General features: G+C 36.3%; 1 protein-coding gene across 1 annotated transcript; it reads right to left on the bottom strand.

Annotated features, from left to right (window-relative positions):
- Positions 1-10,568: 10,568 nt before the first annotated feature.
- On the bottom strand, positions 10,569-12,169 carry LOC145608545 (large ribosomal subunit protein eL21z/eL21y). The gene is made up of 2 exons (XM_081664158.1): positions 11,892-12,169; positions 10,569-10,993 (listed from the first exon to the last, which is right to left on the bottom strand). The coding sequence occupies exons 1-2, from the start codon at positions 12,126-12,128 to the stop codon at positions 10,736-10,738; spliced, it is 495 nt and encodes a 164-aa protein (XP_081520284.1). The 5' UTR covers positions 12,129-12,169; the 3' UTR covers positions 10,569-10,735.
- Positions 12,170-19,573: the final 7,404 nt, after the last annotated feature.

Here is a 19,573-nt window from a genome sequence, read left to right as displayed (position 1 = left end):
AATCAGAAAATTTAAAAAAAATCAAAAAAAATTAAAAAAAGCAGAATAAAAAACAGAAAGTTAAAAAAAGAATCAGATAATTAGAAAATAATAATAATAATAATAATAATAATAATAATAATAATAATAATAATAATAATAATAATAATAATAATAAAGAAAAATCTCAAAACCCTCCCAGCCACCCCCACCGCCTTGTAACCCTAGACAGCCTTCCCCTCCCCTTTCTATGCCGGCGGCCAACCCCCAAAACATCCCAAAATGGCTGGCCGACACCCACCCATCTCGGAAACACTCGGTCGGCCCAAACCACCCTCCGAAACTACTCCCTCCCTATTCCTCGACCCCCAAATCCAACCCCTCCCACCTCCCCGGCCATCAAAACAGCCCTGCTCCTTTCCCCTACCGCCAAAATGTCCTATTTTGATGGTGGGGGAAAGGAGGTGAGGTTGTTTTGAGGGTCGGGGAAGAGGAGGTGGTGGTTATGGGGGTCGGGGAATAGTGAGGGGGTGGTTTCGGGGGGTGATTTTGGGCCGACCGGATGGTTTTCGAGCTGAGTGGGCGTTGCCCGGCCATTTTAGGGGGCTATGGGGGTTGGCCGTCGCGGGGAAAGAGGAGGGAGGTTGGCTAGCTAGGGTTATGGGGTGGTGGGAGGGTGGCTGGTGGGTTTTGGGATTTTTTTTTCTAATTTTTTTTATTACTTTATTAATTTTTTATTTTTTATTATTTTTTTGAATTTTTTTTAAGTGTCTTATTTTTTTTTGTTATTTTCTGCTTTTTAATTATTTTTTGATTTTTTTTAACTTTAGATTTTTTATTTCTGTTTTTTTTAATTTCTAATTTTTATAATTATGTTATTATTTTTTTATTTACTATTTTTTGTTTTGGACCAATCGTGTGTTGACACGTGGCAGAAGACTTGTTACAACAGGTTATTGACCCGTAGTTGACCGGTTGGGTCTACTAAAAGAAAATAAGAGGCAAAGTTGGTACTGTTAGAAAATAATCCTTAGTTGGGATTATTCTAGGTGAATCGTCAATAGTTGGGATTACTAAAGTGTATTTTTCCTTTTACATATTCACATCAAATACAAAAGTTTTCTTTACAAAATCTATATCTCTCATAACGTGCTTAATATCCTGAATATAATGGCCCAATGACACGCAAGCAATGTTATACTATGTAATTTCCATAATAGTTTTACGGATTTTTTTTAAAAATAACACCACAAATTTTACAAAAAATGGATTAAAACACCCCAATTTTTCAAATTTTTATTATAACACCTCAAAAAAATCAAAAAAAATTGATTTCACCACCATCTAACGGTTTTTTAGATGTTATCCGTTAAAGGGACCCACAATGGACATGTGTCAATAAAACATTGGTTTTAAAAAAAACCCTAACCTAAATCTAGCTAACCCCACCACTAGCACCACCTTCTCCAGCCGCGCCAACGCCTAACCCAAGCCGACGGCGTCACTTGCCCCCCCCCCCCAAAAAAAAAACCCGGCGAAATTCTCCCTTCCTTTCTTCCCCCTCCCCGAAAACCACCGCAACCCTGCTTAACCGCCACAAATCACCCCAATGAACCACCTTCCACAGCAAACATCAACCCAGAAAACCACCCTCCCTTACCTTTCACCCTCAAAACGACCGAAATTGACCATGACAACCCTCGATTGGTCGATTTCGCAAAACTAGGGGAATTGGGTGTGGATTTAGCGGCAGTTCGAGAAATGGGGGTGGAGTTTGTGGCGGTTAGGGATGGTTTTTGCGTTGGTTTGGAGGGCTTAAGGTGGTTTTTGGGGAGGGAGAGGGGGCAAAGTGGTGGATCGACGGTGAAAGGGGTTGGTTTCGTCGGATTTTATTAGGGCATCCATATGCCGGCGGCAGTTGGCGGTTGAGGCAGGTGGTGCAGAGGTGGTGTTTTAGGTTTTTTTTTTCTTTTTAATATTTGTTTAAACCACTAGACACTTGACACGTGTCTTGTGTAGGCCCCACTAACGGATTCCATCCAAGAATCCGTCACATGGTGGTGAAATTCAATTTTTGGATTTTTTTGTTTTTTTTTTTTTGATGCAGAGGTGGGCAAGGCCCTAGACACAAACCGAAATAAACAAACTACCTAACAAAACGAGAAGAGGTAACCCCAACTAAATCCTCCCAGAGCAAGTTCCTTATTTCGAGTGGAGGAACATCGAAATAAGTCACTCTCTCTTCAAGGACAACTCCTAAATTGGCTAGACGATCAGCCACCTTATTTTCCTCTCTAAAACAGTGATTAAAAACTACATTACAAAAACGGTTTAAAAGATTACGACAATTGTTCAAGATGTGATAACACTCGCTTCCTTGAATTTTTGCTTCCTTAAGCGCTTCAATGCATGCCTGATTGTCCATTTGTATAACAAGCTTCTCAATGTCCCTGTCAAATGCTAGTTGGAGTCCAATTTCCAGAGCCAAGAGTTCAGCTCTGTAAGAATGACAAACCCCAAAACAAGCTGCAAAGCCTTGAACAAACTGACCAGAAGCATCTCGAATTACTCCTCCTCCCCCAGCTTGTCCTGGATTCCCTTTGGCTGCTCCATCTGTATTGAGAGCGAACCAGTCGATTGGGGGTGCAATCCATTTCACAAAGATCTCGTGCCTAGGCTTTCTTCCCAGAGTATCACCCCCAATGGGATCAACAGTTAATGCCATCCAAGTTTCTTCTGCTCTAGCCTTAATAAAAGCCCCTGCATCTGTTGGAATAGCATCCCCTCTGCCAAAAGTGATGCTGTTCCTCCATTTCCAAATCCACCAGAGAGAAGTTGCAAAATAAGTTTGCCATTTTTCTGAGATGTGTTCATCGTTGCTGCCCATGTTGCTGATAAACCATTCCTCAAACGAACCAGAAAAAAAGGTAGGGGATAGAGCATTACCACCAATGTCTGCCCAAATGATGCGAGCCTTTGGGCAATCTCTCAACAAGTGTAAGATCGATTCCTCAGCATTCTCATTGCACATGTGGCAGCGAGGATCATCTGTAATTTGCCTCTTAAATCGATTTACATTGCAAAGTAAACGATCATGGAGACATAACCAAAGAAAGCTTCGAACTCGTTGTTGCGCAGGAGCTTGCCATGCCAGTTCCCATTTGGGATGCTTGACAATATTGTCTTGAACTTTCATAATGTTCATTGCACTCTTAATTGAGAATTTTCCTTTCGAAGCACCCTTCCAAAAACGCAAATCCCCTGCTTCTGGATCCTCTGTAATCTTGTGAGCTGCTATTAATTGAAGGCTAGCATTCGGCAGTAGTTCAGCGAAAACATCCCATTTCCAACCCACTTCATTATCCCACATTTCTTGCACAATTGCTCCATCTAATTTAGGTGGAATAGCTGCAGTAGCCTCATCCCTCAAGGGTGCATCCGAAGCCCAGCAATGATCCCAAAACAAAGTAGTTCGACCATTACCCACAGCAATTTTTGAACCTTTCCTTAACCATTCAGCATTTTCAGTAATGCCTCTCCAAACGTTCGACATGTTTGAGGATGGTGTAAACATGTCGATATCACAGCGGCCATGACAATACTTGAATCGTAATACTCTAGCCCATAAAGAATTAGGCTCAGTAAGGACTCTCCAACCAAGCTTGGTCAGGAAAGCCGAATTCGATTGTCTTGCAGATTTCATGCCAATTCCTCCTTTGTCTCGAGGTAATTGAAGTGTGTCCCATGAAAGAAGGTGCACACTTCTTTTTTCCTCAGTCCCTCCCCAAATAAATCTTCTAGTTCTCTTGTCAATATCATCGCAAACTGATCGAGGGATCTTCGCGGTTTGCATTGAGTAGTTGGCCATGGTGGAAATTGTAGATTTTGCTAATGTGATCCTACCCGCCAAGGAAAGGTACTTGGTCTTCCACCCCGATAATCTTCGATCAATTTTCTCACATAGGTGAGCAAAAGTTTCTCTTGACACTCGATTGGTGAGGGTAGGCATCCCTAGATAGAAACCCAAGTCATCCGTGCTATCCATCCCAAGAACAGAATTGATGTTACCTTGTTCTGATTCAGTCACATTACGAGAGTAATAAACTCTCGACTTAGGTAGACTCACCTTTTGTCCAGAAATTTTACAAAATCTCTCTAGACAATCTTTCACTACTGCTGCTTGCTCAGGAGAAGCTTCCGCAAATAATATCAAATCATCAGCAAAAAACAGATTGGTTAAGGCAGGACCTCCACGGCTTGCAAAAATTGGTCTCCACTTGTTAAGGAAAACGGCTTCCTCGATCACTTGATTTAAGCGCTCCATACATAGCACAAATAAATATGGAGATAGAGGGTCGCCTTGACGAATTCCTCTCGAAGGATAAAACACATCTGATTTTTCACCATTCCATAACACTCTCATAGAAGGTGAGGTCACACATTGCATTATGACCTCAACTAATAGGAGAGGGAAATTCATATCAAGCAACGTATCTTTAATGAAAGACCATTTCAAGCGATCATATGCCTTCTCAAAATCTATTTTGATAGTCATGTACCCCTTTCCTCCTTCCTTACGTTTCATTGTATGGAGAACCTCTTGCACTATGACAATATTGTCGGTGATTTGTCTATCCGGCACAAAACTCGCTTGAGAATTTGCAATTATTTTGGGAAGCACGGGTTTGATGCGGTTCACTATAGCCTTGGTGATGATCTTGTAGGCTACGTTGCATAGACCAATGGGTCGAAATTGGGCAGGAATTTCCGGATTTTCTGTTTTTGGAAGAAGAACAAGAAAGGTTTCGTTGATGGTCTCCGGTAATCCTCTACCTTCAAGTGCTGCAAGAGCCATAGTATACACATTGGGTGCCACTAATTCCCAATTTTTCTGGTAGAACAAAGCTTGAAAACCGTCGGGTCCGGGTGCTTTAAGAGAGCCCATCGTATTGATGGCAAGGTCAATGTCACTTTTAGTGAAGGGACGGACCAGCTTGCACCAATCATTATGAGAAATGGGTGTGCTTACACCTGTTGGAATATTGCATTCTACCTCATCACCATCATCTGTAAATAGTGAAGTGAAATAATTGACAACAAGAGCCTTGACTTCTGCTTTGTCATGTATCCACTGATCATCACTATTTTTAATTGCCACAACATTATTTCTCCACCTTCGAACAATAGTACTTAGGTGGAAAAAGGTAGTCTTGCGATCCCCGTTCTTCAACCACTCAACTCTTGATTTTTGATACCAAAGGAGTTCCTCTTGGTTGAGCACTGTATCAAGGTCCCTGCGAAGTTTCGATTCCAACTTGATCAAGCCCGAATTTCTTTCAAACGCAAGCTTCTTTTGAATACCTTCAATTCTTGCCAATAAAGAACGTTTCTCACGGAAAATATTATGAAAAACTTCTCTGTTCCAATCTTGCAATTCCCTCGACAAGGACTCAAGCAGAGGCATTAAAGGGGCTGCTTTGTCCCATTTTTCATGAATAAAATCACCAAACTTCTCATGAGTAAGCCAAGCGGCTTGAAATCGAAAAGGTCGATTAAGTGAGTCTAAGGGAGCAAAGCCATTTGGCGAGATAAATAAGGGACAATGGTCTGATTGTATTGCAGGTAAGTGTCGAACTTGAGCCTTATCGAATCGCATACTCCATTCTCCTGAGCACAGTGCTCGGTCAAGCCTAGCACTTCTCCTTGTGTCTGTTGAATTTCCCCTAGCCCACGTATGAGCAGGGCCAGAAAATTCAATTTCTATCAAATTATTTTCATGCACCCAAGCATTAAACTTTTGACTTCGTCTAGTAGTATTAGGACAACTAGAACTCCTTTCCCAATCAAAGCGAGTTTCGTTGAAGTCACCCGCTAACAGCCAAGGCTTATTGTGTCGATTAGCAAAATCTGAGAGTGCATCCCATAGCTCCGTTCTTTTTGAAGGATCGGGGCTAGCATAAATTGCCGAAAAATACCAAGGCTCTTCTCCAACCTTAGTAATTTGCATAGTGATATATTGATTAGCTTGCTCAATCGGATCCACCATAACTAGCTCCGGCTTCCAATATACCCAAATACCTCCACTAAATCCTTGAGCATCGACACGAGTATGTCCATTATACCCAAGAATAGTAGCAACACGATTAGCATGATCACCTCCCATGTGAGTTTCAACCAATGCAAGGACAATTGGTTTATTTATGCGAACAATCTCCTTGAGAACAGAGAGAAATTCTTTATTACCAGTACCCTGAGCATTCCAAACCATACACGTGATAGGAAAGGAATTTGATATCATATTATGGTTATTATTCATCAGAATGTTTGCTTGAGGGAATTTAGCATCAAAAGCTCTTAAGAGATGCTTAAAAGCTTTATTAACTTTCCATGGTAACCTCAAGATCACCATTAGTTCCGGTGTCATTAGATTCGACACCGACCATGAATGAATCTCCACCTCCATCGTGCGAATCAGGGGGTCGAGAATGTATAGATACGATTCGTCCGTTGGCAAACTCACGCATAGTATCTTCTCCGGGGGAATCCGAAGTTGAATTGGGTTGGGCAGTGGGTGAGACATGGGTGGCTAGGGGTGAAATTTGTGACAAATTTGGTATCTCGGGGGTGGCAGTTTGTGGTTCGATAGAGAGGGCTTCTGTGTTTGCTTCGAGGTTGGCTTCAATATTGGCTTCGATAGGAATCGGGTTATTTTCTTTGCCTAAATTAGCTTGCAAGATCGGATTAGGAGTGGGGCCTGAAGATAAAATATTTGATTTATCTTTTAAAATATTCTTTGACAAAGATAAATCTTTCTTCCTAACTTCTTGCCAATTTTTCAAATTTCCCATAAATTGTCCACCAATTTTGGGATTTTGATTCGATCTCCCCATAGAAAAAGGAGTCTTGGGTAAATTAATATTATCAATTTTGGGAATATTTTCCAAATTGATAATATTGTCCACTGCAGCAGAATTATCTCCAAGATTCACTACCAAATCATCATTAATTTTGTTATTCAAATCCCCTGTTTCCATATTATTATCCTCCTTTTGCTCCTCTAATATCGCAAATCTTGATCCATTCTTAGCAATAGTTGACTCCTTGGCTGCCACGGCTTGACCATGGTTAACCCCCTTGGTTATACCACTTGCCACTGCTTGCACCTTGTCTGGTTTGGATGATCTTTTTCTAGGTGGGGGCTTTTTGACTTGCATCCAAGAACCGTAGTCCTGTTGCTCCACAGTAGGAACAGCATCAGCTTTCATCGGACTTGGAGTTTCTGGAACAAAGCTACTCCCCTCCTCAGCATGTGCCATTGACTCACACTTGTCTCCTTGATGTCCAATTTTCCCGCACTTGAAACAGATCATACGCAAGCCCTCATATTGCACTTGCCACACTTTACCTTTCAGCCAGAATTTCGAGAGTAAGGGTTTAGTAAGATCAAGTTCGACACTTAATCTAGTAAACTGTCCTCTTTGAGCCATAGCAGTGTTGTTATCAACTCTTATGACCTTACCAATCTTCCCACCCACTTTCTGTAGAAATTCTTTGTCAAAATATTCTACAGAGAGATTTGGTATACGAACCCAGGCTGTGAGAAACCTCATTGGTGCATCATCAGGAATAAAATTAGGAACCCATTTTCGAATGGTGAGGTAATTATCATCAAGCATCCAAGGTCCTTGAGTCAGAACATGATTGTAGTCATCCATGCTAGAGAACCGAGCGATGAAGTACTCATGGCCCAAATCCGTGAGCACCAAGCCACCTTTCAGTTCCCATTTGCGCTTCAACCTCTTCATTAGAGACATGTACCCTATTTTGCTATTGAACATTTTGATTATTAGGGTATGTTTCCATGGCTGCCTAAGACGTTTCTTCTCCTCCTTTGTTAGCAGAATTATAGGACACTTTGGATCATCCTTCATTCCCTCCGGAGGTTCATCATCATCAGAAGTATCATCCTCATCCTCCAGGATTGGTTGCACTCCTTGAATAACTCCATGGCTGTCCATGGCTACCATATCCCTAAAGGATGTAGATTGATGTTGTAAAAGAGGGAAATGTCCCACCTTATTTCCCTGCTGCATAGCCTTTTCTGGATTGTTATCATTGTTAAAGATTAAATGATTGATTTTGCGTTTTGGTTTCTTAGATGAACGAGTAATTAAGTCTCGTTCTTCAGAAGATAACCCTTGGTTGAGAGCTTTTTCCATGAGATTATATTTTTTTTATAAGACTGGAAAATATTTTTGGATTTTTTTGTCGTGTTATAATTAAAGTTTGAGAATTTGTGGTGTTATAATCAATTTTTTGTAAAATTTGTGGTGTTATTTTCAAAACACCACAAATTATTTTTCATGTTAAATTCATTTTTCTTGTTAAATTCAAGTCTTACTTCTTTACTGCCTCAAATTTTTCATTTTCTAATCATCATCTTCATTGTAGTAGCCTTGACCTTCTACCTTTTTGAAGTCAAGAAATAACCCGATATTTGATTTTAGTATTTCTAGTCCCCTGGGGGTATTTAGGGGGAGGTAAAAGATCCAAATATGTTTTTAAAAATTTGTACTGTGTAGCTAATGCTTTCTTACAACCGAGTGAGATCGGGGCAGGTTCACAAACGTTAAGGAAAAAGCTAGTACCTAAAGACTAGCTAGTAGCTATTATGGCTTTGAAAGTGTTTTTAAAAATTGCAATTAAGGGCCGCATCCTACGCATATTCTACATTATAGCCTACAGGCGGACGCATGACATCGTTCGTGGTGGTGCTTAATTTCACTAAATCCTGCCTGTTTAGAGAGTAATTAAGCTCACTAAACATCAAACATCAGAACAAATCCCGTAAAAACCTACTTCTTAGAAGGAGATGATAGACCTTTATACCAAATTTTTAGTGATCATCAAATTTATAATTGTTTTTATAACGACTCATCTTCTTTATGGTTATGTGCCTACGATGGTAAGCGGATTTGGGAATTGGTAGATCTCAAACATACTCGTTCAAAGGAGATTTTAGGCCAGTTCAACTTGGGAACTCCATTCAGGGTGATACACAAATGCTGAAATCAGTAGAAGAAGTCATAATGTTGCAAAACAAGGAGACCACACAGAATTTTGAGAGGTATCTAAATTGATTTAAGAAACTTAGGTGATGTAAAAAAAAACTCTACGAAAAATTTGTATTTATCTATATACTAGGGTAGCTAACGCGCGCGATGCGCGCACATAGCTAGTCAAATCTAGAGACTCTTTCGGCTTGGTCTTAAAATCATAAATTTAGTTGTTGACAGAGTTAATGACAAAAAAAAAATATGTAAACAACTATGTTTATGAGTATATAAATGTCCAAGACAACTAACATTAAAGCATGAGAGCAAATAAGTACATAATTAAATATTTTAGAGGGTATAATTGTCCAATACTATTCATTAAAAAAACTTGTATACATTAATGAGGGTATATATGTAAAAACACATTTTAAAGGGTATACTTGGCATTACACTATTCATAAGAGTAACTTTCTACTTTTTATAAGGTAGGGATTAGGAGCTCAAGAGAGATTAGGGGAAGATAAGTGAATTGAATGACAGGTATAATTAATTGAATTGAAATATAATTTAAGTGTTCAAATCCATTAAATTTAGACCAACCCTAACGAGATTCTCTTAGTCTTTTTTAGACGAGTCTAAAAATAACTTAAACTAGATAAAGCCCGTGCAATGCACGGTTTGTTTGAATTTTTTTTTTTTTTAAAGTTTATGTGCTAAAGTTGGTTATATATTTAGATAAAATTCCTAATATCTAAAGATAATATTTTATATTAAATTAATTTAAATTTAAAAATCTCATTTGCCAATTTTGCTTACGTGGCATTTGAATTATTTAATTATAAAAAATTATAATAATCTCTTATTAAATTGGCTAATACTAAAATTTATAATCCTACGTGACGCACTAAGAAAATTAGATCCTACGTGGCTCTCTAAAAACTCGGGAAAAAACTCCCCCTTTTTATAATTTGCCGAATAATAATTTCGAGTCAGTCCGGATGCTTATTTTCAAAACCTAAATAGGGTCGAATCGTGCCAACAAGCCCAACCCATCTTGATCATTTACAAAACCAATTATTTATAAAAGGTTAAGGAGAATGTCAGATGAACAGTACCAAGTTGTGATCAATCATTCAAACCCATTAGTCAAAACGCATCATTTGAAGTATTTGAGAGAAAAAAATGTTACGGCGTTTTCAATGTGCCCAATGGTAACGCGTAAGTGTTCGGTGTCCTATTAAGTTATACTAGAGGTGATAAAAAAACCTAACCGGGCCTATGCAAAAAGTCTCCATATAAACAAGCTACATTGATTGGCACAATAATAATCTGCAGCATATGACCATACACAGTTACATGGCCATTGCACTTCACTATTACTGTATTAGGCATGACATCCAGTACTTGTCTAACATTATGTCTAACATTAACGCAACCATGCGAATATATGCAAGCAAAGTAGCAAACTGATCAAATCGCATAGGCAAATCCATAGGCAAATTAACACATAAGCACTAAAGTTAACACAAGAAATTTGCTAAACCAGTATCTAAAGACATTACCATTGATTCATCTTTCTAAACAGAAAACAAATATGGGTTCACGCAGCAAAATTTGACAAGTTGATTGTGCAGCAGTCTAAATTGTCCAAAGAAACACAACCAAAACGAAATAATAAGCAAAAACTTAAGAGACACGACTTAGTAACCGCCCTTAAGATCGTTGGTAACATCATAGGGGATAGGAGTAACCGTCTCAATGGTCTGACCCTCGACCAAAAATCCTGGCTTGGGACCTTGAGGTTGCCTCTTTGTGCTGATAACTTCACCTCTGGCCTTAGCAGCAGCCTTGAGCTCATCATTCTTCTTTATCCTGTGCTTAAGATCCTCCTGGCAACGTGAGCTCTGGATGTGCTCAATGCGGACATGAATCCTCTTGGGGATGATTCTGTTACCAACCTAGAGATTAACCATGACAGAACAATAAGTAATCACAAATAAATCAGGATGATGAAATTTGCATAATAAAAATCAAAAACATCGAACACGTAACCTAACAAGGGTTAGGCTATGCCTGATTAGCACCATTAAACTGAACAAGTAGTTCCTAGTTTATGGCTAATTTAACTTTGGACTCGGTTTGACTCCATTTATCAAATTAAAGTGTTGCCTAATTAAACACAATGAAAGCATCATATCATTGCACTCGATGTTATTGAACCTCGAAATCACACATCCTAGTTGATAATAGCTAAATACAGTACCAAGTAAACCCTAAAGAAATCAAGTCCGCCAAGATAATTAACATATCCTACCAAAATTACCCATAATTTATCATATAATGAAATTCATTATGCTACACAACTCAACCCATTTCATTAATATGACCTGAGAAAACCAACTACAAACCCTAATACTAAACCAGCCAAAAACCTAGTTACAGCCGCCGCCGCCATGGAAAGGCACAAATTTTCACCACATTTATAATCACATAATATTTTACTTGGACAAACGCAAAATAACAAAAGAAAATCAAATAATATCATAAAATTCGTAAAATTTCACATACCACAGATCTAAAATGTGCATACAATACCATCATAATCACTTGAATAATTTCTCATAAATCAAACTATCGTTCATCCATAAACATGACAAAATCATCCAAATATTTCTCATATTTCATATCAAACTAAGAACAAACCAAATTACTGATTAAACCCAGAAAATTCATCATTTTTTTAACAAAATCCAGCCACCAAATACTCAAATAGAACAAAAGAAAAAACATCAATAAAATTCAAATCAGAGAAATTAACAAACACATAAAACCCGGAAAAAAAAAACGATATTATACCTGTTTGTTGACCTCAACACCAATAGCACGCTTGGTGATATTCCAGACACGGCCAGTGCGACCATGGTAGAACTTATGGGGCATACCCTTGTGAATGGCACCATTAACCTTGATATCAACATACTCACCGATGTGGAAAGTACGAAGGTAAGTTGAGATTGGGATCACACCCTTTCGCCTGAACGGCCGTGCGAACAGATCCCTTGTTCTTGCCCGTGCACCATGTCCAGCCGGCATCTTTTCTCTCTCTCTCTACAAGTGACGGTGATGAAGAAATGAAGGGGAGGCTAGGGTTTTAGACTGATGTGCCTTTGGATTTGCTTATATATGTGAGGATGTGGGGGATAAAAAAACCCTATTTTTGTTGCTTGCTGTTGAGGCCCTAACACGGCCCGTGTTTTATTTGTGCTGGTCTATTGGGCCTTTGTTAATGGTTTTTTTTTTATTGGGTTGGGTATATGGATCAATTAAGTAGAACATTCATCATCATGTTACAGTGTTACCACTTACCAGCAACGCAATTATTATGCTACTAAAAAAAAAACAATATAATTAGGCCTCGTTTATTTCACCATGCAAAAATAATATTCCGTCAACATAATTTTTGATTTGGTAAAATTAATTTTAATTCAACAAAAATGATTTCAGCTTAGTAAAAATCATTATTTTTTAAAAAAGAAATATAATAGAGAATCAGTATATATAGTTTCAGTTTAGAAAATTAATTTGAGTTCGAAAAAATAATTATAATTTTAATTAAAGTAATCAGTTCAGCAAAATTAGATGAAGTGAAATGGCTTTAGGCCCTTAGTATAGCATTGACATCTTTTTTTTCTAATATAAGAAAGAACATGAGTAAGGATAATCTTCTATCATTACTATAATATAATTACAAATATGATGGTTTTAATATTTGTAACCAACTTAAATGGATTAATGATGTAGAATTGGAATTGGCATTGGGTTGGGTTAGGTAAACACTACACAACTACACAAGCCATGGTCTACCATCATTATCGATTACTTTTGAGTTTTGACATGAGTTTGACAAATTCGCTAGAAGTAGAAGTGCTAAATTGGGAATCCATAATAAAACTTTGTATACAATCTCCCTTCAAATTAAAAATTATGCTTGCAAATATACTACACTAAATTAGACTACTGCTCTAGGCTAGCTTTGCCTTTACGCCCTAACACAATACATGTCCAACTTTAAGTGACAATGAGAAAAAAGATGTTTAGCCTAATTTGACATGTTCACCTCTAATTTGATAGTGTTTGCTAAAGGTGACAAACAAAATGTCCAATTGAATTGATTTAGATTTTGTTTCAGTTAAGATTGAGTCGGATCATACCATTGTCAATTAGCTAATTGTGCTGTTTCAACTTTGACAATATTCATGGGCTGCCTCTTCACTCATACCTCTCAACTATCTAATGTTCACACAGATGAAGTTTTCAATAACCACAAACGATCATACTTCATACACATCACAGCATAAGAGATTGTACTCAATAATATCACCACATTAATTTCAATAGATATTATATATAAAAAAATCAACAGACAAAAAAAACAGAGTCCATATTTTATATTTATAAAAATAGAACGTTTTTGCAAAAAAAAAAAAAAAAGAAAAAGAAAAAAAAAAAAAAAAAAAACGTAGTCTGAGGCACTGAGCTTCATGGACCATTTCACTTCTTCCATATTTGTACTGTGCTACACAGGCCCAATGATTTGAATATAAGGAGAAATCCAATCCCAAATGCCTACAAAAATTGTTAAGTACTTAAGTTAAGACCAATCTCTACCTTAATAACATTATTATGCTATTAGCCATAATAGCCAGTGGCCACTAGCCCAATACTCCTTTGTTAGTACTCTTTATCTTCTTTACATTTAGGGCCTATTCATAGCTTTTTTTTTTTTTTTTTGACCCATGGCCTATTCATAGTTAATGAACTGACTGAACAAAACTGAGCTGAAAAAAATATTTATAAGAGAAGAAAATTAGGAGCTGAATTGAACTAAACTGATTGGAGCTAAACTAAACTGAAATTAAGTTAAAGTGAGCAGGCCTTAGTGATAAAAACTAAAAAGAAATTGTTTATTAGTTCAGCTAACTTCTCAGTAAAACAACCATTCATCATTTTCAGTTCGATCCAGTGGCGGATCTAGGGGGGTATATAGAGTTACAGATGTACCCCCATTCTGCCAAAAAAAAAAAAAGTCTGGCAAGAAAAGAGACCGCCTGTATCAAATAGGTGGTCTCGTAGCTTCTGTTATGTAGTTAGTCAAAGTGACATATCAGCCCGCCTTTTTTGTGTAACATTAAAGAGACCGCCTACTTAAAAAAACATGTCTCTTAGCCTCTTAGGTGTTAATTTTAATTTTTCCAGCGGGAGATTAGTATTATTCAATCAAGAGACCTGTTGTTCCAAATAACAGGTCTCTTAGATAATCTCTTTTTTTTTCCACAAACATATTTAGTTACTCAATAATAAGACTTATTGTACACGCAATTAGTATTACAAAGTAAAATGATTTATGATTTATTAACTCAAAATTTAGTTAGAAAAAATATTGCAATTCACATTATTTTGTAAATTTATTTTATCGAAATTCATTTTATACCTCCAATTTACAAATCCTGGATCCGCCACTGATACTTCAATCAGAATCATCGAAGTATAACAACTTTTGCTTTTTTGCTAGAAATATAATTCATTTAACAACAATTATTTCAATAAAAATAGTACTGGATTGATTGCTAGTGTAGTATATAGTGGAAAAATTGAAAGTTTACAAAAAGTAAGTATATTATTTCGTATATGACAAATTGTTTGATTGACATGATATAATTAAATGGGGTGAAATAGAACCTTCTCGGGAAGTTAAAATCTCCCTCTTGATTAGACAATTCTTATAAAATTAAATACTACCTCCGTTACATATTATTTGCAACGATTGGACATTTTTTCCTCTTTACTTTATGTCAAATCGTTGCAAATAATATGTAACGGAGGTAGTACAAATCGTCAAGTATAGCAAAATACTCCCTTCGTTTTTAAATACTTGCTCCATTTTTCTTTTCAGACCGCTTTTAAATACTTGTTTAATTTTTCTTTTGGAAAGCTTTTACAAAATTTAATTCATTTCTCACACTTAGTGGACCCAACATAATATTTACTCTCCTTCTATTTTTCTACTACTTTTACATTTTACAATTTTTTATATTCTTAACTACCCACTACCTTCATATTTTATTACTTTCTCCAATTTCTCCTAAAACTCCGCGTATGGAGAAATGGAGCAAGTATTTAAAAATGAAGGGAGTATATTTCATAGGACTTTTGTATCATATACGGAGTACATACGTACACCAACATTGAATACATGAATTTATTAATATGTACTTGTAATTAATAACATGTTTTTTTTGATAAGGAGATGAAGAATCCTAACGAACACATTTCTCACATATTAGACAATCTAGCTCCACGATCAACGAGAAATAAGGAGATCCCCCAATTTGAAGGGCCTGTTCACATTTACTTAATTTCAGTTCAGTTCAGCTTCAATCAGTTCAGTTCAGTTCCTATCTCATAAAATATTTATTTCAGTTCTGCTCCAATCAGTCCAATACAGTTCAGCTCCAATCAGTTCAGTTCAGCTCAGTTCAACAAATGTGAACAGACCCTTAAAAAATGTTGAAATTAGTATGAGACAGGTTAAAAAGGAACATGTTCAAACTATATTGAGACAAAAGGGGGTAAAGAGATTAATACATTAACGAACTTGTAAGCTATGTTACATGGACTCGGGAGCGGGTGTCGATACGGATACGTGTCCAAGTGTCCAATCCGGAAAGTTTCAAAATTTTAGGACACGGGGATTCTGTGATATTTGGATATGGGTACGGGGACATGTTAATATGTCACTTAAAGTTATATAAATAAATTATGTATTACAAAAACTTTAATTTTCGTTACTTTCAGCCCTATTTTTTTATTTAATTCTTTCCTCAGTTAATTCTCCTAATATATAGCAATCTTCTTCCCTCCATTTCTCTATATCATCAATGGTGGTCTTCGAACAAGTCTGTGTTTTCTTTCATGCTTCTCCTTTGTTTTTCCTTTCCACTCTTAATGGAAGTGTCTGAGTGCACAGTGAAGGGCTGGATACGCGACACGGACACTTCACGATTTTAGCCGTGTCTGATTAACATAGCTCGCTTGTAGGTTTTTTAATAATGTGACATGAATACTTGCATTGTTATGTCATTATTTTGACCATAATTATTAAAGATAACAATGGTAACATAGCATCTTTAATTTTGTAATGGACTACTCATCCAAATTTAATGAAATAATTAGGGGGGAAAAAAAACCTTCTTAGATCTTCAATCATGTTCTCCCAGATGTGATGAAATTGGTGAAGAGAAGAGAAGAAGAAAAAGAAGAGTGAGTAGGATGGTGGAAGTTTAATACTTCCTCTGTTTTTTTTTTTTACTTGCAACACTTCTCTTTTCACGTTTGCCGATGCATTATTTCAATCGTTTATATCTTTAATTAGCCATATGTAAAAATTATAAACGTTAGATATTAAAATACTATAAAACAAGACGAATCTAACAAGATCACACATGACTATATTTTTTCTTAGCTATAAATCGTCAAAGCTAGTCAAAGTGGAGTACATGAATAGTGTAAAAGTCAAACTGTTGCAAGTATAAGAAAACGGAGGAAGTATCTATTTGGAAAAATTGCCCAGAATAATCCGACCTTTGGCTCATCCGCTCAAAATAATCCCACCTATTGATTATTTTTAAATAATCCGACCTTTATACCCAATCCGCTTAAAATGGTCCCAACCGGTCATGTAACCTATAATAACAAGTTACTTGACACGTGTCGCCCTATGATTTGTCAAAAAAAAAAAATTAAAATAAAATAAATTTAAAAAAAAATGTTTTTTTAAAATAAATAAAATTAAATACCACCACCAGCCCAAGTGGCTCCGGTCACCCCTGACACCCAGCCAAGTGGCTCCGGTCACCCAGACCATCGGCGCTGGCAGCGCGCCTAAACTCCCTTCCCTTCCCTGAACCCCGCCTCCCTCCCTCACGTCTCACGAAACCACTGTCACCCTCCCTTCCTCACGAAACCACCAACCAAACCCCCAACTGAATTCAGCCTCTCTCCCAAAACCCACCTCCCCGACCTCAATTCAAGCCGCCTGAAATCGACTGATAAACCAACCCAACCCCAAAACCCTTTCGGAAATCGAAACCCACCATGTGAACGCAATTCAGGTAGCGCGACCTCAATTCATCAAGCGTGGTGGGTTTTGATTTTCGAAAGGGTTTTGGGGTAGGGTTGAGATATTAGTCGGTTTCAATCGGCGGGGGATTCGGGTCTGGGTGGAGCGGTGATTTCCGGTCTGGGTAGGGTGGTAGTTCTAGGATCTGGGTTTGGGTTTGGGTTGTGGTGGGGATGGTGGTGGTTGTGGTTGTGGTGTGGCTTAGGTGGCTGCTTTTTTTTTTTTTTTTTTTTTTTTTTACTTTTGTATATTCTTTTACTTTTTTTTATTGTTATTTTTTTTTTATTATTTTGGACGAATCAAGTTATGACACGTGTATATTAAACTTAATAAAAAAAAAATACCTCTTCAATCGGTTACTGGTCACCCGGGACTATTTTGAGCGGATTGGATATAAAGCTCGGATTATTAAATAATAATCCAAAGGTGAGATTATTTTGAGCGGATGAGCCAAAGGTCGGATTATTCCGGGCAATTTTTCCTATCTATTATTACGTAGGTAAGGAAAACCAATTTTTTAAATCCAGCTTCATCATAAGACTTGTAACCATTGTCGTGGTTATTCTTAAGTATTTTGATTTTTTACATATACCACATTTGCAAGTATGACACTATATTTGATCAATTGCACAACATTTGTTCTAGAATATACAATATTTTGACTTTGTATATGTAATTAACCTTATTCTCCTCGAATCATTCATTAGTTATATTGTGGATTATGTGTCTGTGTATATGATTTTACTAATAAGTCTGGCCAATTTGCATTGTATTAATATATATGTAATACCTGTTTCTCCTTATAGAGAAACACAATAGCCAAAAACCTAATTAAACGAGGATATGCTATAGACCAAGGGTTTAGAGAAAAGGGGGCAATTGATGAATCAAAAAATAAAACCTATTTAGCATATTGAAACTTAGGGCCTGTTCACTTCAGCTTAATTTCAGTTTAGTTCAGTTTCTAATTTCCTTCTTTCATAAACAGTTCAGTTCAGCTCAATTTAATAAATGTGACCAAACCCTTAGTGTATGAACTTATTGAAACTTATCTAAGATATTAATTATTAATTTTATGAACTAAAAATTAGTAAAATATAATCATTTGAACTAAAAACAACTTAAAATGATTACTATCTTTAACGTTGATATAAAGTCAACATTTTTGATCAAAAATCTTTTGTATAAATTCTAATTTAATGTTTGGTTCTTTGTGGTACTATAAGGCCCCGTTCTCTTCACCTTAATTTTGCTGAACTGAGCTTATTTTTAATAAGTTGAAATTATTTTTGCTGAACTTAAATTATTTTTATTGAACTTAAATTAATTTTACTGAACTGAAATTATTTTTGCTGAACTGAAATTATTTTTTTTACTGATTTTCTGATATAATTCTTCTTTAAGAAAACTGAATTTTACTAAACTGAACTTATTTTTACTGAACTGAAGTTAATTTTACTGAACTGAAGTTAATTTTACTGAACTGAAATTAATTTTACTGAACTGAAATTAATTTAACTGAACTAACATATTTTTACAGAACTGAAATTATTTTTACTTAATATTATTTTTATAAGGTGAAGAGAACAGGGCCTAACAAATAAATGCACTAATAACTTTTTATTTTCATTTTCTTTTTGTTATGGTTGTTCTAAAAAAAGTCATTTGCTTTTTCCTCAAAAAAATATTAGTAAACAAAAGATAAAGAAAGAATTTAAACAATAAATATGTAAGTGTTAGAAGACAATGTGAATGCCAATCATTGATTTGATATTGCAATGCACATATGAGTCCAACCGTTGTGAACTCATATTGTCTATATGTATGAAATTATTGTACTCCTAGTTGAACACTCATGCCATATAAAGAGTGTCATACAAGAGCAAATTTACGGGGAGCAATATTATCAGTTTCTCCATCTTCTCTTACTCCTTTAATTCTCCGAAATAAAACTTTCTATCGGTAAATTTTTAACAGTAAGTCAATTGATAAATTATTGTAGACTAATTTTCCTCATCACAACTTCAACATTCAAATTCACATCAAGTAATTTAGTTCTAGAAACTATAACTCTCACAATTGGGACACGACCAGAGAAAATGAAGTTTAGATGTTTGACAAATGACATAACATTTCAACTAATGAAATATTTTCCATATTTCCTAAAGCAATTTCCTAGGTAATTGCCGACCATATGTAACATGTCATTCAACATAACCCTTCTTATTACTTTGTCAAAAAAAAAAAAAAAAAAAAAACCCTTCTTATTAACATTTTCTAAAAGTAGTGAGTTGACTATAAAGTAAAAGTATTTAATTTACCTGTGCCTCATGACCTCATGTAGTCGGTCGTGAATAGA

Source organism: Chenopodium album, chromosome 23 (assembly GCF_948465745.1).
Source record: "Chenopodium album chromosome 23, dcCheAlbu1.1, whole genome shotgun sequence".
In the NCBI taxonomy this organism is placed as follows: Eukaryota; Viridiplantae; Streptophyta; class Magnoliopsida; order Caryophyllales; family Amaranthaceae; genus Chenopodium; species Chenopodium album.
Note: the sequence above shows the minus strand (reverse complement) of the source record. Positions and strands in the feature narration are given on the sequence as shown.

Excerpts from the sequence above, each read along its gene's own strand:
- LOC145608545 (XM_081664158.1), bottom strand. The coding sequence starts at position 12,128 with ATGCCGGCTGGACATGGTGCACGGGCAAGAACAAGGGATCTGTTCGCA. Across the intron at positions 10,994-11,891 it reads GTGTTGAGGTCAACAAACAG|GTTGGTAACAGAATCATCCC; the intron begins GTATAATATCGT and ends GTTAATCTCTAG.